This window comes from Arabidopsis thaliana, chromosome 2, assembly GCF_000001735.4.
Source record: "Arabidopsis thaliana chromosome 2, partial sequence".
Classification (NCBI taxonomy): Eukaryota; Viridiplantae; Streptophyta; class Magnoliopsida; order Brassicales; family Brassicaceae; genus Arabidopsis; species Arabidopsis thaliana.
In genome coordinates, this window is record NC_003071.7 from 5,285,885 (window position 1) to 5,306,582 (window position 20,698).

General features: G+C 41.8%; 4 protein-coding genes and 4 pseudogenes across 8 annotated transcripts; 4 read left to right on the forward strand and 4 right to left on the reverse strand.

Annotated features, from left to right (window-relative positions):
* Positions 1-889: 889 nt before the first annotated feature.
* On the reverse strand, positions 890-2,954 carry AT2G12870 (annotated as a pseudogene; the record flags this gene model as incomplete). The annotated part of the gene is made up of 1 exon: positions 890-2,954.
* Positions 2,955-3,526: 572 nt separating this feature from the next.
* AT2G12875 (uncharacterized protein) lies at positions 3,527-5,586 on the reverse strand (the record flags this gene model as incomplete). Its single annotated transcript, NM_147305.1, has 5 exons — positions 3,527-3,590; positions 3,671-4,118; positions 4,615-4,756; positions 4,804-4,929; positions 5,389-5,586. 5 exons carry the CDS (start codon positions 5,584-5,586, stop codon positions 3,527-3,529), a joined length of 978 nt encoding a protein of 325 aa, NP_671840.1.
* Positions 5,587-5,638: 52 nt separating this feature from the next.
* Positions 5,639-5,998, forward strand: AT2G12880 (Zinc knuckle (CCHC-type) family protein; the record flags this gene model as incomplete). The annotated part of the gene is made up of 1 exon (NM_126900.1): positions 5,639-5,998. The coding sequence occupies one exon, from the start codon at positions 5,639-5,641 to the stop codon at positions 5,996-5,998; it is 360 nt and encodes a 119-aa protein (NP_178944.1).
* A 781-nt stretch (positions 5,999-6,779) lies between these two features.
* On the reverse strand, positions 6,780-7,033 carry AT2G12890 (annotated as a pseudogene). Its single transcript has one exon.
* Positions 7,034-8,012: 979 nt separating this feature from the next.
* Positions 8,013-9,596, forward strand: AT2G12900 (Basic-leucine zipper (bZIP) transcription factor family protein; the record flags this gene model as incomplete). The annotated part of the gene is made up of 5 exons (NM_126901.1): positions 8,013-8,223; positions 8,355-8,508; positions 8,601-8,733; positions 8,832-8,916; positions 9,385-9,596. The coding sequence occupies 5 exons, from the start codon at positions 8,013-8,015 to the stop codon at positions 9,594-9,596; spliced, it is 795 nt and encodes a 264-aa protein (NP_565355.1).
* An 883-nt stretch (positions 9,597-10,479) lies between these two features.
* On the forward strand, positions 10,480-10,698 carry AT2G12905 (uncharacterized protein; the record flags this gene model as incomplete). Its single annotated transcript, NM_147306.1, has 1 exon — positions 10,480-10,698. The coding sequence occupies one exon, from the start codon at positions 10,480-10,482 to the stop codon at positions 10,696-10,698; it is 219 nt and encodes a 72-aa protein (NP_671841.1).
* Positions 10,699-12,414: 1,716 nt separating this feature from the next.
* On the forward strand, positions 12,415-15,192 carry AT2G12910 (annotated as a pseudogene; the record flags this gene model as incomplete). The annotated part of the gene is made up of 1 exon: positions 12,415-15,192.
* A 1,030-nt stretch (positions 15,193-16,222) lies between these two features.
* Positions 16,223-20,409, reverse strand: AT2G12920 (annotated as a pseudogene; the record flags this gene model as incomplete). The annotated part of the gene is made up of 1 exon: positions 16,223-20,409.
* Positions 20,410-20,698: the final 289 nt, after the last annotated feature.

The window sequence follows — 20,698 nt, forward strand, 5'->3', positions numbered from 1 at the left end:
TTGTGAAAATAGATAATAAAAACGTCAGGCTTAGGGTATTCTCAGGAAATAGATGATAGTAAATCTATAAATAGCTAAGTTGTTATCGAACCGTTCTCAAACTCAAACTATGATTTTAGAGTAACAGGTGGCGTTCCGCGAAACCCTCTATACTTAGAGCTAAGATAACCGGAGAAGCCGAGAAATCCTTTGCTAAATCATGCATTATTATCATGTTTGATTAGTTCACCTAGTATCTAAACCAGAGCCCTTCTATGAGCCTACCAGTTCTTTCTTAAATGCCTAGGCTCATCTATGATGGATCAAATAGCAAGTACCTATGGTGGGAATACCTATTATCTAATATCAAGTTCTAGTTAGCTACTCTAGAACTAGCATTAAGAACAATCAAGATGAAAAATCCTACAGATAACCTAGCAAGGGGGCAATCTACTAAATCATCTAAATCCCTAATGAGAAACCCTAAACCTAACAAGAAAACTATTAAGACATGATCAAAGAAACACAAATCATAGTCTGAATAAGAAATCAATAATCAATATAACAAGAGAAAGAGTAAGAAAGATCTTCTCTAAAGGGAGTCTCCACAGGGTTGTGCTCTCAAAGTACAAAAGAGATAGAGAATAGCCTCTCCAAGGTTAGGATCTAAAACAATGACCTAAAACTATATATATATATATATGTATTAAAAACGTGTTGGGCCTTAATTAAATAGAGGAGAAAGTTTTGGGCCGAATTTGGAAATCTTCAAAACATCAATAAGTTGCGTCTCGAAATTGCCGTCAGGTATTGGTGTCGCTCGACACCAGGTGTGGTGTCGTTTGACACCTACGTGCATTTTCGTCTCCGGGTTGCTTCTGCAGCTTAAGTTGTCTGTTAATCTCCAGAATGCTCCATAATCTCCAAATGCATCTCAAACATGTATAGACCTGAAAAGGATTAGAAAAGACTCTAGAAATAACAATTAGACTCTAAAACCTATACCTAAAACATAGTTAAAAACAGTAAAAATAGGGATATATCACTTCCTGTATCAACTAAAACTCGCTCGACGTTGAAAGCCCCGATAGTCAATGTAATGACCAAGGGGTCGTTGTGCGGCTGATCCAAGCAGTTAATGTTGCTCTCATGGAAAGTGACTTTGTCATCTGGTCCGTTGAATGGTCGTGTCAAGTTACGATTTGAGTGATAAGCTTTGATTGATGTCGTTGTGTCATGACAAAAGACCGAATCTCCTAGAATTGTGAAGATTCTTCCCCGAGCAGCTTCCGATTCATCGTCATATGCCTCGCGGTTGCCTCTACCTCTCTTGGGTCCTTCGGGGTTTGCCGTAGGGGCTGTCTGCTCGGGGTTCACCACAATATTTACCTGCTCGGTTTTGGCTTTCTCCGCTTCTAAATCTTTGATGGTCAAGCCTCCACCGATTTCACCAGCTAAGAACTTGGCCGCCAATTTCGCCCCGAGACTACGACACCTAGAGGTATGATGACCCTAGCTTTTGTGCAATTTGCAGTATTCCTGCTCGTTTCCTGCAGGGTGGTCCTTCGTCAAAGTTAAGGATTCTCGTCCACTACCTCGGCCGTGGCCTCGCCCTCGATCTCGGGGCATGTCGGCTTGATAATTGTGGGCTCTGGAGAAGTTTCGCCCCTCGTGATGTACGAACGTCCCGCCTTGGGCGCGCTTTTTATGGCTCGGAGCGCTAGGGTGGAATTTTTTTGCCGTGGGATGCTTGTTTTGACGGCTCGTGCCTTTTCGACAGCAGCTCCATTTCTTCCTCATGGGAAACATAATCCGAGGCTCGGTGCAGAGCGTCGCAGATTGTTTGGGGCTTGGACAGATTTAATTCCTTTCGAAACTCAGACTTGTACCAAAGCGCCTCCTTCAGAGCAGAGAGAGCCGCGACGTCAATAATTCCCTCCACACTAGCTAGGGTAGACCGGAACTTTGTGAGGAAGTCCATGAGCGGCTCATTCGGCTGTTGAGATAGCGACCAAAGGTCGGAATCCAATGTGCCCGGATCAATAAGCACTGAGAATTGCTTGAGGAAAAGCGTCGAAAGCTCCTCGAAACTATCGACAAAATTTCCTTCAAGTCTTAAGAATAAAACTAGGACTGGTCCTTTCAAGTGCTCTACGAACAGATGACAGAGACCAGCGTCTCTCTCCTCCGGCTTGAACTTGTCTCGGGCCGCATAAATTATGAAAGATTTCAAATGACCCTTAGGGTAGGATGATCCGTTGAAGTAGTCGATTCTTAGTTTCCCCGGATCTGAAATTATCGCGCTAGAGATCTTGCGAGTGAAAGGCGTGTTGTGGGATTCTTCTAGAATGCGATCGATTGTTAGGGCCGAGGAGACTGCGTTATGCATCTGTGATCGTACGAGCTACATCTCGTTTTCCGCTTTGGCTAGGGAGAGCTTGATGGCATTTATTTCCTGCTCCATAGCTTATTCCTCAGCGCATCTAATGTTTTCTTCCGAATCTTCGCCATCAGAGATTTCGATCTGGTCAGTCTCGTCAATTTCGGCTCGGGGAATTGGGACCCGTGGGTAGGCTTCCTCCACTCTGGTCGTCATGTTCTGTTCTCCCGAGGCTGTTGGTTCTGTTCAGGTTATGCCGAGTGCTGGCGCAGCCAAAATGGCCTCGTTGAGTTACCGGGTGTGTTGAACATGAGTCTCGTTGGATTGAGATCTGCTGCTGCTCGCCGATCATGAAAGTGTCGTGCGCCGAAGCGAGTGGTCCTTACCTGCCCTTGAGAAGTAACCGCCTCGATCTGCTGGGCCAGGAACTGGTTTGCTTGCTCCTAATCGTTCACCTTCTTCTGGAGTTGTACCATCATGCTCCTCAGCTCTACTAGGACTGCGGGAGCGGCGACTTCAGGGGCGTTTGCCTAGACTGGAGGAACCGGGTTTCCCTCTGCGTCAACGATGGTAGCGGGATCTGGTTGTTGGTCATTGTTGCTTGATCGGTTGGTTCTGTGTTCTTGGAGTAAGAGAAATCTATTTTACCCTCCTACTAGGGCCAAATTGTGAGAGTCGAAACTCGCACAATCAAAATTGTATTAGGGTTTCTTCAAAAAATGGATCTTTGCGAGACTCTCAAAGAACAACAGAATTGTTCAATTACCGCGGACGGTATTCTTGATATTATTATTGAAAAGATGATGTTTTGATCGTACAAGTGTTTAGAAAAGTGAAAGATAAGTGTTTTAGCCTTCAAAGTCAGAGCGTTTTGATAGCCTCAAGTTGATAGCCTTTTTTCCGTCCCCTTTTTGTGAAATCCTTGAGGCGCTTTATATAGGCCTAACGACCGCCTCTTCCAATATTTTTGAAAGATTTCCCCTTATCTTTAAGTCGGCGACCGAGGATCTTTGCAATAAGGAGATTTCCCTTATATCTCGTTCTATCTTCAGGAAAACTTCTAGATTTGGCCATATCCTCGAAGATTCTTTATTATCATCTCCGGATTCTTCGGAAATGGTCTTTGGGCTCCTTTTGGTAAAATTTGCAAGTCTTTGCCTCGGGCAACTATGAAACGCTAGGCATCGGCTCGGTGTACATTCTATGCAACCTAATGTCTTCCGCGCTGGCCCTGGACGATCCACGAGACGCCCAATCTCGGCTTGGGCGTGTTTACTGGAGTAACAACCGAGCCGCGCGATAGTTCTATACCGGAATCCCGAGGTATTTCCTTTCCTGGCTCGAGGTGTGTTTCTTGGAGTGGCACATGAGCCGGATAATGAATACCCGAGTAGGTAGCATCTCGTGAATAGTTTTCCTACCGTTGAAGTAGTAAGCTGAGATCCCGGGGCGTATCTAGTCTCTCTTGCTCGGCTCGGTCTTTTTGGGGAAATCCGACCCCAACAATCATTCCCTTCTTCTTTTTCTTCTTCTTTCTCTTCTTCTTCTTTCTCTTCTTCTTCGCTCTCTTCTTCTTCACTCTTTTCTTCCTCATCCTTCTCAGACTTTTCTTCCTCATTCTTGTAAGACTTCTCTTCTTCCACTGCCTCTAAAACCGGAGTTAAGGCCAGGATTGGTTCTTCAGTTCCTCCTCCCTCAATTGCCTTATTTTGCTCTGATGATGATGGCTCCTCCGTCGAGGATGGCTCCTCCGTTGTTGCTTTTATTCATCTATCAATTGGCTTAGTTGCTACTCCTCTCTTCCTCTTTAACCCAGTTTTCTTTTTAGAGGCATTATCGGAAACACGAAAACAAGAAATCGAGAGATTTAGAGAAGGAGAAGGAGGAGAAGAGTAAGAAGAGGCGATTAGGGTTGCAGTTACGCTTAAAAGAAGGAGAAGAATAGATTAGGGTTCTTCGTTGTTGAGAACTGAGCGCGAGTTTGAGAAAGGAGAAAGAGAGGAATCGAACAATTCCTCGAAAATTGAAGTCACGAAACTTGGAATATCTGATGGGGAGAGATGGGTTAGGTGTGGTTCGAATAGATCCAGGTTTTCTCTGTAAAAGTTGAATTTCGGTTGGAGTATATTGGTAAATCCCCACTTTTTGTAATAAAATTAAATCCAAACTAAATTCTGTTTTTTCAAGGAGATATGGGGTTAGAGTTTGGGAAAAGGGTAGTCATGAGACATAATCTCCTCCGCCCAAGGATCTACTACTATCATTGGAGGACTCTTCTCCGTCGTCATTCCCTTCTTCTTTCTCTTCTTCTTCGCTCTCTTCTTCTTCACTCTTTTCTTGCTCATCCTTCTCAGACTTTTCTTCCTCATTCTTGTCATACTTATCTTCTTTCACTGCCTCTAAAACCGAAATTAAGGTTGGGACTATTTCTTCACTCCTCCTACCTCTATCGCCTTATTTTGCTCCGTCGAGGATGGCTCCTCCGTCGTTGCTTTTGTTCCTTTATCAATTAGCTTCGTTGCTACTCCTCTCTTCCTCTTTAACCCAGTTTTCTTCTTTACAGGCATTATCTGAAACGAGAAAACAAGAAATCGAGAGATTGAGAGAAGGAGAAGAAGGAGAAGAAGGAGAAGAAGGAGAAGAAGGAGAAGAAGGAGAAGAATAAGAAAAGGAGATTAGGGTTGCAGTTACACTTAGAAGAAGGTGAAGAATAGATTAGGGTTCTTCGTTGTTGAGAACGGAGGGCAAGTTTGAGAAAGGAGAAAGAGAGAAATTGAACAGTCCGCTCAAAAATTGAAGTCTCGAAACTTGGAAAACCCGCTTGGGAGAGATGGGTCGGGTGAGGGTTCGAATAGATCCTGGTTTTCTCTGTAAAGTTGAATTTCAGTTGGGGTATATTTGTAAAATCCCTACTTTTCAGAATAAAATTAAATCCAAATTAATTTATGTTATTCTAAGGGAGAGATGGGGTTAGAGTTTGGCAAAAAGGACTCCTGAGACATTTTCTCCTCCGCCCAAGGATCTAATACTATCATCGGAGGACTCTCCTTCGTCGTCATTCCCTTCTTCTTTTCTTCTTCTTTCTCCTCTTCTTCTTTCTCTTCTTCTTTGCTCTCTTCTTCTTCACTCTTTTCTTCCTCATCCTTCTCAGACTTTTCTTCCTCATTCTTGTGAGACTTCTCTGCCTCTAAAACTGGATTAAGGTCGGGACTGATTTTACTACTCATTCTCCCTCAATTGCCTTATTTTTCTCCGTCGATGATGGCTCGTCCGTTGAGGATGGCTCCTAAATTCACACTAAATCAAGAGAGAGACAATGATCGAGAAAGAACAAGGGCGAGCTATAACAATGATAGGAGGAGAAACGATTATGATCCAAGGGCATGTTACAAGTGTGGAAAATTGGGACATTTCGCACGATCTTGCCATGTGGTTACCCAACCAACGACGGCATATATCACATGCTATTTCTGCAGCGAAGAAGGGCATCGTTCCAATGGATGTCCGAATAAGAGAACGGACCAAGTGAATCCGAAGGGCCATTGTTATTGGTGCGGAAATCAAGACCATCGTTTCAATTTGATTATTTGGAGGTCAAGATGTCTCTTTAGACTAATGAAACCTAAATATGCGTTTTAAATTTAAGTTTTTCAGTTGCATCATTTAGGCTTAGCTTTACTAAACCCCTAAAGTACATAAATATGCAAAACTATTAAAGCTTTATCCAAATTTACTATTTTATTAAAGCTTAATCCAAGTGTATTAAAACTAAACAAATTATAAGAATTTTTTTTTCATATTCTATTTTACTAGATTGCTCATATTGATAATATTTTAACATTGGTCAAAGACGGTTTAGTGTAAACATATAATTCTTATTTTTTAAATAATACGGTAAGGAACTTAAAATTTGAAAGGTATTAGGATTTTAGCATCCACGTGTGATTCGGTTTATAGAGCCTATATACAAGAAAGTTTTTGAATATGAAGATAAACGAACAAAAAAGTACAGAAAAATTAGAATGTATATTAGACAACAACATAATACTGATTTTGACTATTGTTAAAAAGATAGGTATGTCCTGAAATACAAATAAAATTTTCAAATTAGAGTATGGTTCAAAAGCCTTGAGACACAAGGTTACATTTTTCATGTAAGCTCCTTCTGGAGTGACCGTCTTATGTGACTAACCATTTCGAATAAATTTAATAATATATAGTCTTTGATAGGAAAAATATTATTTAATATTTTCACTTTTAAATTGTACTCGTTTATATATCAACTTCATATGTAATTATTTTATATATTAATTAAACGTTAACAACCATTTGAAACGTTAAAATGGATTGACTAGGGCAAAAAGACATACTCTCTATCTAAGCCTATATATTCAAACTTTGGTTCAGATTCGGTTTGGGTTAATTCGGATTTAGAATTCTTCGGGTGGGAAAGTTTATTACCCGTTTGGATCTTATAACTATACAGTTTGGATAAATGTCTAATCTGGGTCTGTTTTGGATCAGTTTTTGGAGAAAAAAACAAAAACACTCACTAAGTAACTCTTTGCAACTCAGTGTAGTTACCAGTGGCAAAACATTTGAGCAGATTTAGTGTGGTTAAATATTGGCAATAGGTACTAACCATCTTATGTGGATTAAGGATCCTTGACTTGATGTTTTTTTTGTATCATCTCTAGGTGGTTAAAATATTTTGTTATCATTTTTTTGGAGGTTTGGTTGTAGTCGGTTAATTTGGTTTAGTATCATCTTTAGGTGGTTTTGTTTGGGTGCATATGGTGGTACGGTGTTTTACGATACCTCCCATCTCTCGCAAAAAAAAAATGTCAACCCTTACAAATAACACGGAATAACCTTATCTAAAAAACTTGCCAAACTACCTCAATAGAAAAAGTAAACAATACTCCAAAATAACTTTGCAATAAATACAAATAAATGTTTTACCAAAATAGCTAAGTAGGAAAATAAACAACATGTCAAAATAACTACTCACTAGCAAAAGTAAACAACACTCTAAAATCACTCACTAGCCAAAAATAATTAACATGCCAAGAATATAAATTAAATTAAGATTGAGTCAATAGCAACACGTAATTACCTTAGATATATATAAATATATTTTCATTATATTACTTAAAGACACAGAGTTCCATCAAATGTGTTGACTTCAAAATTTGTATGTTATTTGTTTCACAAAAATAAGATTCAAACTTATGGATTTAAGAAGGAAAATCATTAAATTTTTATAATTGGGGATAAAAACATGAGACTGAAGTGTTGTTCTTAACCAATATAAAAAGAGGGTCGAGCAAACTATCCATCCAAACATACATAATATTCTCCTTTCTCCATCCAAACAAACATAAGTTTCTGAGAGGTTTTTCTCAACTCTTTATTGCTTATTAAACGTTTCAATTGTGTTTTTGTTCTCCTTTCTCCAATAACTGATGACAATCTCGATATCGTCACGGTGCAAAACAAAATATCTTTGATCATATTAATTTTTATCATTTTCCCATTTCTATTTGATATTTTGTTTTTTTGCATGTAAAAAAATGAGTTATACGTAGAAACATGACTTGTTTTATATGATGCAGATTTATACTCCATTGTTGGTCTTCTCCAATCCTTAACAATGAATGGATCCGACAATATCACTACTCCTTCCGGATCACGGTCTATGACTCAGCCTTCACTTGCCTCCTCCTCCTTGCCCCCATTGAGCCCTTCTTCGTCAACATTCCGTCGCAATTCATTACCATCGATGAGCTTTTCTCCGTCAGCTCCTGTGGAGAGTAGAGACTCTTCCATTAAGGTTAATAAAAATCCTTCATTGCCCCCTTTGGGTGTGAAGAGAAGAGCAGCCAAAGGCATGGCACCTTTGAGGAGACATTACAGGACTGTTTCATTGGATAGTTGTTACATTACTTACTGAAGTTGCCTCCTTCTCCGGGTAACTTTTCCTCTTCAAGTTCAGTTGATGGAGAAGAGGATGCTTCCTGGCTCGAGTTTGGTAGCAGTGATTATACTGATGATGAATTGAATAAGATTGCAAAGAGTACCAAACTTCAAGATATTGCAAAGAGTACCAAACTTCAAGAGATTGTATCTGATCCTAAGAAAGTCAGAAGGTAAGTGAACTTGTATGACTAAATTATTATTTGTCCTTTTTTTGTTTTTTTATCATGCTTTGTGACATTTATCTATGTGGATGCTCTTTCAGAATCTTGAAAAATCGAGAGTTAGCCGCATCTTCAAAGCAGAGGAAGTTAAAGTACATGATTGACTTGGAACATAGAATAAAATTTCTTGAGAACAAAAATGCTTTAATATTTGAAAAGATCAAACTTTTGGAGGTGAAACATATCATATAATTAGCAACCATGAGATTGTCATGTCTAAACGGTATCTATAAGAAGTTTGATGAATTTGTATTGTTTTAATGTACATGCAGAAGGATAAAACAATATTGATGAATGAGAAGAAGGAAATCACGATTCAAATTGAATCATTGGAGCAACAGGCCCAACTTCGTGATGGTACGTTATCTTAATTTCTATCAATACTCTAGCAAATCTTTTAGTTTTGCAATCTATAGTAAAAGTTTGAGTTTTATGGGTTAAAGTTGTTATTAATTACGTAATTGCATGAACTTTGTTTATGACATCACCCTTAAAGTAATATCTCATTTAGAAACAGCTTTATTTATTCTAGACATTCCACTTATTTTGCAGTTAGCATGATAGTACTTACAACACCAAGATATTCTTTATGTGCAGTAATTTCAATTTAGTAAAATAGATGTAAAATATATTGCATAAAAAAAAATTAAAAACAAATTACGCGCGTTCATTCTAGATTCGTTAACGTTTTTTGATATACAGAGATTTAATGGTAATGTGTAGGATGTAAAATAATTTATTATTGCAATGTATAAACGTTTATACAAAACATTTTGGGATGAATGTAACTATCAAACGTTTGTTTTCATTTCTCTATTGTTGCAGCTTTGACTGAAAAATTGCACGTAGAAATTGAAAGGCTAAAAGTAATAACTATTTCGAACGAAAAAGGGAGTGTAGAATTACAAAGGCTCAAAATGGAAACATGTGAAGTATTACAGTACCGTCGCGAGTTTGACAGATCAAACATGCAAGGAATGGACCCAAACATGTTCACTTGGTCTCAGCCAAACCTTGGTTTTTATGGACAGATTTAAGGAAGCTGTGGTAACTTTGACAATTCCATGGGATCAATGATTGAAGTTATAGTCCTTTACAATGTATTAGTTTATATAATTTATGTTCATGTTGAGAGTAAAAATGATAGTAACTGTGTGAGGCTTCCTTCAGACGATATATCCTTTTAATTTCTTATTTCTATATCAATTTATGTTATTTTTCCATAAAATTATGTCTCGTTTTCTTTAACTACATGTCCAATACTCGCCCATACATGTCAATCCTACTTGTTCTTTTCAGCTTTCTTTAATTTAACTTAATCGGTTTCTTTAACTTAATCAGAGTTGATATTGTTACTTTATATGTAAATTAACCATGGAATTATTTATTCTCTTTGTCAAACATTCATATCTGAATTAGTTTTCTTAATCTATTTGTCTTATTCAATATGTCAAAACACTATAACTACATTGCCTATTCAGTACGAATAGATTCTTTAGATATGATTAATTCATAGTTAATTTACATATAAAGTAACAATATCAACACTGATTTTTTTCAGTCAATTATAAACTATAGTCACATTTACATATATAAAGTGACACTAAAAAAAATTATGTGACTTCTAACTACCGAATTTCCATATCTGGTTGCAATGGGAAATTTAAATATTAAAGATCTGTAAGTTTTTAGAAATTACATTAGATGTCATAGACTATAAAGTATCGACGAGTAATTAAAGGGATTCAAGAAAAAAAAAAATGTCAAATTAGACATGGAAGAAAATGTGCATTTTAGGTTTTACTCTTATTCGATTTGGAGAGTATTCAGATCATATAATCTTCAATCTTCTATCTTCTATTAACGCAGCCTTAGATGCTTCAATTGTGAATTATAGTATTGAAGAAAAGGTTTTTACCTATGGTTCCGGTATTACAGATCAATCTTACTACACTAATACAATATACAAATAGGAGGCATAGGGGAAGAAGCACTACGCCGAGAAATCAACAACACAAAAACTTTCTTAAAAATGATTCCCTTTCTTTCTTCTTCTTTGTTGGGATTGGGACTAATCAAAATGGTTGGAACAATAAACATCCATCTCGTTCGTACTTTGGATACCCGTATAACCATTGAAGAATGTTGAAGGGACAACAAACACGAATCATATAACTTTAACTTGTTATTAGTTAAAATAATGTGATGTGCATCATCAAGATAATAGCCAATTACAAATCATCTATATGAAAATAGGCTATCTCTTATCATATACTTGACAAGTCAAAACATGAGAACTTGCCATGTGTCAACATAAATTAAAAATAAATAGACAGAGTCTTCTCATTTAACCCTACCTAGCAAAACAAGTTTGACTATCTGTTTGGTTGAGGGAATATGAAACATCTTCCATGTCTTTTATTCTCTTCATGTCGCAAGCAATATAAGGATTTACGTAAGCGATTTAGAGAGACTTAGCACATGTCTGATGTATTCACTAATAAAGAAGATGCATCACCAAAAAATAAGAAGGAATCAAGAGTGACACCGTAAAGAATCGCTTCTTCCTCTTGACGTAAACCATGAAGATATGGTTTCAGGCTTTACAAATTTCTCTTTACACTTCTGAAGCCCTATTTGGCTACTCCGGGATCAAAAATCGAATCGAAAACAAAAAATAATAATTACAATTAGATGCATATGAAACATAATGATGTAGTTGAAAATTAGGATAAAACTTACTTGTTTTTGCTGCTCACTAAGTAACTCTCTACAACGCGGTGTAGTTGTGAGAGTCGAAATCAACACAATGGAAATTGTATCTTAGGGTTCTTACAAAGAAACAGTCTTCGCGAGAATCTCAAAGAACAACAGAATCGGTAAGTAACCACGGATGGTGTTCTTGATATTATTGATAAGAAACGATGATTTGATCGTACAAGTGTTTAGAAAAGTAAAGAATAAGTGTTTTTAGCCTTCAAAGTCATAGCGTTTTGATAGCCTGAAGTTGAGAGCCTTTTTCTGTGTACCCTTTTTGCGAAGTCCTTGAGGCGCCTTATATAGGTCTTCGCAATAAGGAGATTTTCCTTATATTTCGGGAGCTTTAGAAAAACTTCCAGATTTGACAATATCCTCGAAGATTCTTCATTATCATTTTTGGGTTTTTCGGAAATGGTCTTTGGATCCTTTTTATAACATGTGCAAGTCTTTGCTTCGGGCCTAGTGACCGCCTCCTCCTATGAGATGCTAGGCTTCGGCTCGCCACACATTCTACGCAACCTAATGTCTTCCGAGCCAGATCTAAACGATCCACGAGGCGTCAAAGCTTGGCTCGGGTATGTTTACTAGACCAACAACCGAGGCGCATGGTGGTTCTGTCCCGGGGTCCCGAGGTGTTTCCTTCCCCGGCTCGAGGTGTGTTTCCTGTAATGACATCCAAGTCGGGTAATAGATACCCGAGTAGATAACGTCTCGTGAATAGTTCTCTACCCTTGAAGTGGTAAACTTAGCTCCCGAGACGTTTATGGTCTTTATCTGCTTGGCTCGGTCTTTTGGGTGAAATCTAACCCCAATAGTTTGCCCCCCCAGCTCGTTGTTTTTATTAAGAGAGGCGACAAGATGTATGAGTACGATGACCGAGCCGACCGATCGTCTTCCTGTCCCGCGGCTTCTGACGTTTCATCTCGCGGGACTGTCAAACTTTGTTGCATGTAGCCGCTCTTTTCCCTTGACAAGTGGAAACTTCCTCGCTTATTCCCGAGGTTCACGCGGGTGCCCCGTATTTTGATGAGCCCACGGACCCATGACGCGGTTCGTAATATCCTCTGGACCCGACGCGCCCTAAAAGCTGTATAAGTAGCAAAAAATTCCTTAAGAATTTCATTTGAAGTTCCAAAGAAAAAAATTCAAGGTTTGCTTTCTCTCATTTGATCTTGATTTCTTTACATTCTTTTCTTTTTCAGGTGAAGCTCCGTCGTCTATTAGGTTTATTTTGATTTTTCCGATTAGAATTTTCTGTTTTTCGGCCTTCATCTCGTCAAATATTCCCGAGCAGACAATGAGTCTCTCAGATTCTACCGACTCTATGCATTGAGACGATCTTCCCCCGATCCATAAACAAGAGATGGTTTGGAGTGCGTCAGGACGGTGCAACATCATCATCTAACGCACGTGAAGAGCCGAACCCTTTCGTGGTTGGGGACGATGCCGTCGCTGATATAGCTCGTGAACTCGATCTTCCAAAGTATCGTGAGCCGTCTCTCGTTTGAAAAACCCGTGCCCCAGATGCTGATGAGGCTGGAACATCAAATTGGCAGGACGTAACCAAGCCCTTGCTCCAGGTGATAGTTGAGGATCATCTTTACTTTGGGCCGAATGAAACTGACGGAATTTTCTAGGCTATTGAGCAGATTGCGATGCGGAAATCTGACAAGGGAAGGAAAAAAAGAAAAACGAAAAAGGTTGTACCTGATCCGCCTGGTTCGACCTTTTGCACCGAGCAATCACTTCGGGACCTGGCGGCTCGGTTTGATTTTGGCAAAGATGTCGTCCTTCGCCTTCCAACCTCGAGCAAGAGAGCTGACAACCCTCTGGAGGGTTTCTTCACCCTTTATGAAGGGTTCTTTTATTACTGCATCCTCTGGTTTCCGATCTTGAGGATGATTCTGTAGTACGTGACCTCATACCAGATTACTCTTTCCTAGATTACAACACGTTCCCTGAGGCATCTCGTCGGGATTTTGGTGCGGAATTACGAGACGGAGAATGAGATCACGCTTACGCATCGAAAGAATTATTTAGAGATTCGCCGAGTACCCAAGTCGGTGGTGAACAGATACTACATTTCCCCTGCGAAAGACAAGATAATCATCTGGGGGTTCCTTAGCAAGGACGGGCCCTATACTGATCATTTTTTCTTTGTGGCTCTCAACGATGTCAGTGTTCCCGAAAACCTGGTCGGGACGATTTTGACGAGATGGGGCACTCTTGGTAGTTAGACTTAGAATTATTAGTTTACACCCGAGATGATCGTTGAGATTTGACGCTTAACTTATTTCCTTGTTTCTTGCAGCTCGCTCTATTCGATTCCTCGAGGCGAGTCCCGGTGATATCGTTTTTGTTCACGGAGAGTTACCTGCTGGGAAGTGTAACTGGGTAGATCACTTTTCAAGGGAAAGAGTCGAACGAGCCATGAAGTTAAGTTGCGGCGTATCCTGTTCCTCCAGCTCAGAATCGTCAGACCATCGATTTTCTCATTTTAATGAGTTGCAAGAAACCAAGCTGAGCCTACGGGAGGTGTATGAGAAGAAGAGGAAAGAGGCCAGGGAAAAGAAAAAGGCCGAGGAGGATGCCGGAACCTCGCAGGTTGCCCTCGAGGCGGGTGCCGTAGGCAGCGTTCCCGAGGCGACTGCCACTCCGGATATCGTGTTCCAGGGCGACGCCTTTGGTTGCCAAACCCGTCAAAGGGCACGAGTTCCTGTCAGCCCCAAGCGGTTCTACTGCCGTGAACCGTCTTGAGACAATATTCGGGTTGCCGGTTCGTGACCGTACTAAGGCGTCGGGGAAGCGCATAAGAAGCTCAGACCCCGAAGCAAAGAATAAGAAGAAAAAGAGGAAGGAAGCTGAGATTGCTCAGAAGGTAGCCGAGCCTATATTCGAGGATAAGACCGCCTCGACTAATCTTATTGGGGCTTGCGCCTGGGTTTTGCAGTCCCCCTTGACGCTTTGCTGGAGTCCGAGTTGTATGCCAATGAGGCATCGAACTTTTTAAGGGTATGTTCAAAATTTTTATCTCCGAGCAAGAGTTTCTACAAGGTCCTTATGTCTTTGTTATATTTCTTCAGGCCATCAGCTCGATGAACAGCATGGTGCAATCTTACGATTCCTCAGCGCGGTCTAACCTCAGCGCCGTCGCTAATCACCGTCGCTAAGTCCCGGTGATTAGCCGCAGCAGAGCTTGCTCGGGCTGATGTTGACTCCAAGGCGGCTGTGGCGTTGCAAGAGAACGAGAAAGCCGAGCGGAACGCTTTCACTCATAAGGAGAACGATGTCCGTGTTGCCGAGGCCAATGTTACGATATCGTCAACAGTCGAGAGATACAAACGCATGTTGACTGAGGAGAGAGGTCTCCGAGATAATGAAGTTGCTCAGGCTTGTCGGTCTGCAGCTTTGTTTGTTGAGAGGATGAAGGCCGCCGAGGCGAAGTTGACTATGGTTGATCAAGCCAGCAACCGCTGGATGTACTTGGCTCAGGCTAAAGCAAATGCCTAGCTGATTGATGCGCTTGAGGGTGGGAAGCATTTGGAGGACGAGAAGGAGCTGGTAGAAGGATTATGCAGTCGCCGAGGCGACATATACCAGTCTCCTTAAAGAAGTTAAGGAAGAGTTGGCCATTCCTCATGTTCCTTCTACCTTGGATCCCCAGAGTCCTGGAGGCAACAGATCGGTGGAATGCGAGGTGGATGAGATCGGTATTGCCAACCAAGCCGGTTCGAACTTCCGTGGCGATGCCTCGCGAAATGAAGGACTTGACCAGTGACCCGAACCAGCTTTCCTTTTATTTTTGTGTACGTAAAGATTAGCGCCTTGATGGCTTTATCCTTTTTGGTTTTTGTAAAGACTTATGTCTGGATTGCTTTATCCACAAATTTCACCTTTTGAAAATTTGGCCTCTCATATGATCCCGATGCGTTTTATTCGTTTGATGTTACCGTAGCCTAATTGAGTCGCTCTTTCGCGGAATTGCTTTCTAATTACGAACCGTTTTATTGGTTAGGGCCAGTGTGAATGGAATGGACTTAACGTTTTGCTTTGGTGAAATCTTCTCGGTTGCGATCTGATCCGATTCACTCTTTCACCAGCGTTTAAAAACAAGCTGGGGTACCGGTGTTATGATATAACAGGGTTTTCTGAAGATAGAACGAGATTCTGCGCAAAGTTTTTCCGGCAGGTTATAACTCGAATTTAGATAGTGCGTTGTAACCAAGTAGGTTTAAAAGATACTCTGAGCCGTCGCTCATCGTAGTATTTGAAACAGGTACAAACTGTGAAAAGTAGAACTTTTATTCATGCCGAAGTGAAAACTCACAAGAGAAATGAAAGTGGGAGTATGGATATACGGACCCACTCCCCTTTTTTTTAATTTGGGGGTGAGGGGGGGGGTAGCTGAACTCGTTCGAAGACGAGCTGCCTAAGTACCCTTCTCAGGGATCAAACCACCTCGTAGTTCAAGTTTATGCTTCTCGCACTTAGTTATAGTATTTCCTGAGGTGCATGGCATTCCAGGATCTTGGAATGGCTTTGCCGCTTAAATCGGCGAGTTCGTAAATGCCTGGTCAGACGACTTTCGAGATTAAGTATGGTCCTTCCCAGTGTGCCTTGAGTTTTCCAGCGTTTAGCTCGACGGTATTTTCAAAAACTTTGCAGAGAACCCAATCTCCTTCGTGAAATCTCCGCTATCGGACAATTGAATTGTACAACTGAGCCATTTCGTTTTGATTATTCTGTATTCGCACCAGAACCGAATCTCTTCGTTCGTCGATCAGATCTAACTCGTTAGGCATTCTCTGATTATTATCTGTCTCGGGTTCGGGAGATAGGCTTCGACGAAGATTTGGTACCTCCATATCAGCTGGAATTATAATTCCGTACCCTAGACTACTGCGAATGGAGTTTCTCTCGTGGCTCGATTAGGCGTTGTTCGATGCGACCACAATACTCCTTCGAGTTCTTCGGCCCCAAAACCCTTCTTGGCGTTGAGCTATTTTTTCAAGCCGTCGAGAAACGTTTTGTTCGCAGCCTCAGCTTGGTCGTTCCCCTGGGGATATCGCGGTATCGACTTGCTGAGCCAAATTCCTAATTTATCGCAGAAACCTTGGAAACGAGTCGAAATAAATTGCGAGTCGATGTTTGTGACGATCTCGTAAGGGATCCCATGGTGACATAAAATGTGCTTCCACACGAAGTTTTTGACTTGAGAGAAATAATCTGTCACAACGAGGACTAACTTTCGCTATTTCGAGGCGTGCATAGTACCGATGATGTCCATCAACCAACGCATGAATAGATACGGCAAGGCGATTGATGAAAGGAGCTCGGCCGGTTGATGGATTGTGGGTGCGTGCCTTTGGCATTTTTTGCATTTTCTTTAGAATTTTTCGCAATTCTTGATCATCGTTGGCCAGAAGTATCTGTGGCGTTTTATCTTGATGGCTAGGGCTCTTCCTCCGGAGTGATTCCCACATGAGCCTTTGTGGATTACTTTCATGATTTTGTAGGCTGCTTCCTTTTCCACGCAGGTCATTAAAGGTCCGGATAGACGCCATTGGAATAGCTTCTCTTCGACCATAACAAAGCCTACGGCCTGAGCTTTCAGCTTCCGAGCTTCCCATTTGTCGGATGGCACTTTCCCCTCGGATATGTAACTTCTGAGTCGCAACCTAAATATCAGTTATCATTCGAATCAAAAATATCCTTGCAATCTGTGGTATTCTGCACGGAGAAGGCGTGCTCTTCTTTTTCAAGCTCGATGCTAGGTTTCTCGATGAATTTGACTGGGATGACTCTCCTCAGGTACGGGTCAGACGTCGAGGCCAGAGCAGCCAGGGCATCAGCCGATTTGTTTTTGCCTCGGGGAATCCTTGATAGTTCGAACTCGTCGAACTGTTTCGCCAGATCTTGGCTGTGAGTGAGATAAGCCCCCATTCTTTCGTCCCGAGCCGTGTACTCCCCGTTGAACTGATTGGCGACGAGTGAAGAATCACAAAAAGCCCTGATCTTGGCGATTTTTAACCCTTGAGCTAGCTTCAGCCCGGCCACGAGTGCTTCGTACTCGGCTACATTGTTTGTTGCTTCGAAATTTAGCTTGAAAGATTATTCGAGAACCTCGCCTGTGGGTGAAGTGAGGGGGATGCCCACACCCAAACCTTGTTTGGAGAATGAGCCGTCCACATGTAGGAGCCATGTCGTGTCAAGCCAATTTTTTCGAGCTTCTTTCGTGGGTAGTTCGACATTGAAATCGGCTAGGACCTGGGACTTCGCCAACGTTTTGTTTCTACACTCGATATCATACTCACTGAGTTTGATCGCCGATTTAGCCAAATGGCCCGACTGGTTTAGACTGTGTAGGATGACGTGGAGTGGCATAAATCCCATTAGCATGATGGTGTGGGACTGGAAATATGGTCACAATATTCGAGCCGACATGATGACCGCTAAGGCGAGTTTTTCCATTTGCGGGTAGCGAGATTCCGCTCCAGTAAATGTCTGTGAAACATAAAAAATGGGTTTTTGCTCACCCCTGTCTTCTCGGACTAAAACTTTGCTAACCGTAGTATCGGATACGGAGACATACAAGTAGAGTGGCTCTCTGATAACAAGTTTTGCAAGGATGGGTGGGCTCGCTAGATACTTTTTGAGTTCTTGAAAGGCTTCCTCGCACTGAGTTGTCCACTCAAACTTTTTATTTCCCCGAAGCACATCGTAGAAGGCCCAACACTTATTGGTAGATCGGGAGAAGAATCGATTAAGGGCTGCAACTCTCCGGTTTATTGCTGTACTTAGCCTTTGTTTTGCGGTGACGCCATTCCTATCAATGCTTCGATTTGCTTTTGGGTTTTCCTCGATGCCGCGATGTGGAACAGGATACCCCAAGAACTCACCGGATCTTACTCTGAAGCGATACTTGGCTGGATTAAGCTTGACGTTGTAGAGGTTATATGTTCCTCTTCCTCCAAAGACTTTACCAAAATATCGTCGATGTACACTTCCATCGTTTTCCGATCTGCAAGGCGAAGATCTTGTTGACAAAGCGCTAATAAGTTGCCCCAACGTTTTTAAGTCCGAACGGCATCACTCAGTAGCAGAAAACACCTTGCTTCGTGTAGAATATCATTTTCTCCTGATCCTCAGGGTTCATCATGATTTGGTTGTATCCAACAAAGGCGTCCATGAACGATAGTAACTTGTTCCCTGAGGTTGACTCGACGAGGCGATCGATACGTGGTAACAGAAAGCTGTCCTTCGGACAGGCTTTGTTCAGGTCGGTGAAGTCAACGGAGACTCTCCACTTCCCATTTTTCTTTTTTACCACGACTGGATTAGCGAGCCTGTCGGGATACTTCGCCTCGGTTATAGAGCCATTTCTTAGCAGTTTTTCCACCTCGGCTTTCACAGCTTCCGCACGTTCCCACCCAATTTTCTTCTTTTCTGGTTAACAGATTTAAAAGTTGGGTCAACGTTGAGCTCGTGTGACACGATTTCAACGCTTACTCAAGGCAAATCCTCTGGCGACCAGGAAAAAGTTATGACGTTATCTCTGAGGAAGGAAGTCAGCTCGGCTGTAAGCTCTTCGCCTAAATCTCCACCTACTTCGACACATCGTTTGGGATTACTGTCTTAGCCTTACAGCCGATTCCCGAGCCTCTTCGATAGCTTTTTCTTCAGCTCAGCCCAACTTAGCCTTTTTGTTGTTTGCGTCGGGTGTTCACTCGGTGATGGGGTTTCTGAGTTTGTGCGTTGCCATAAAGCACATTCGGGCATTCTTCTGATTTCACGTCCTCGAGCGTGGGGTGTATCAGCTTGGTAATTTTGGGCCTAGGAGAAGTTTCGCCCCTCGTGATGCACGAAGGTTCTGTCTAGAGCACCCTTTTTCTGGCTCAGAGTGCTAGATTGGGATTTATCAGCCTGAGGTGTTTGCTTTGACGGGTCGTGCCTTTTTGACAGCAACTCCATCTCCTCATCATGGGAAACGTAATCTGAGGCTCGGTGCATGGCGTCTCGGATCGTTTGTGGTTTTGACATATTTAACTCTTTTCGGAATTCTAACTTGTACCACAATGTCTTCTTCAAGGGAGAGAGCTCTGCGACGTCGTTGATTCCCTCGACCTAGGCTAGGGTCAACCTAAACTTTGTGAGGAATCCTTTGAGTGGCTCATTTGGCTGCTAAGATAGCGACCAAAGGTCAGCGTCTGATGTGCCTGGATCAATCAACACTGAGTATTGTTTGAGGAAAAGTGTTGGCAGCTCTTGGAAACTGTCAACAGAATTCTCTTCAAGTTTTAAGAACTAATCCAAGGCCGGCCCCTTCAGGTGCTCGACAAATAGATGAAAGAGACAAGCGTTCCTCTCCTTTGGCTTGAACTTGGCTCGGGCCATAGAGATTATAAATGACTTTAAATGCCCCTTGAAGTACTCGATATTGAGCTTCCTCGGGTCTAAAATTATTGCGTTGGAGATCTTACGAGTGAAAGGTGTGTTGTGGGACTCTTCCAGAATGTGATCGATGTTTTGAGACGAGGAGACTGCGCTATGCAGCTGCGATCGAACAAGCTTCATCTCGGTTTTTTCCTTGGCTAGGGAGAGTTTGATGGCATTTATTTCTTGTTCCTATCATATTCCTCAGCCCTTGGCAGCCTCGGCTCAAGGAATGTAAAACTGCGGATCGGTTTCCTCCACTTGGTTTGTCGCGTTCGGCTCTCCCAAAGCTGTTGGTTTTGCTCGGATTCCACTGAGCGCTGGCACAGTTCATCGGACTGGCCTCGTCGTGTTACCAGGCGTATTGATCACGAGCCTCGTTGGATTGAGGTCTGCCGCTACTCGCCGATCATGAAAATGTCGCACGTCAAAGCGGGTGGTCATGATCTGCCCTTGGAAGGTAGCCGCCTTGAGCTGCTGGGCCAAAGACCGATTCGCTTGTTCATGATAGTCCACCTTCTTCTGAAGTTGTGCCATCATGCTTTTCATTTCTGCTAGGACTGCGGGAGTGGCGACCTTAGGAGTGTTTGTCTGGACTGGAGGAATCGGGTTTCCCTCCATGTCCATTGTGTTAGCGGGGACCTGATTGTTGGTCATTGCTGCTTGGTTTGATGGTTCTTTATTCTTGTAGTAAGAGAAATCTCAAATTTCACCTCCTTCTAGCGACAAATTGTGAGAGTCGAAATCTACACAATGGAAATTGTTTCTTAGGGTTCTTACAAAGAAACAGTCTTCGCGAGAATCTCAAAGAACAATAGAATCGGTAAGTAACCACAGATGGTGTTCTTGATATTATTGATAAGAAACGATGATTTGATCGTACAAGTGTTATAGAAAAGTAAAGAATAAGTGTTTTTAGCCTTCAAATTCGGAGTGTTTTTATAGC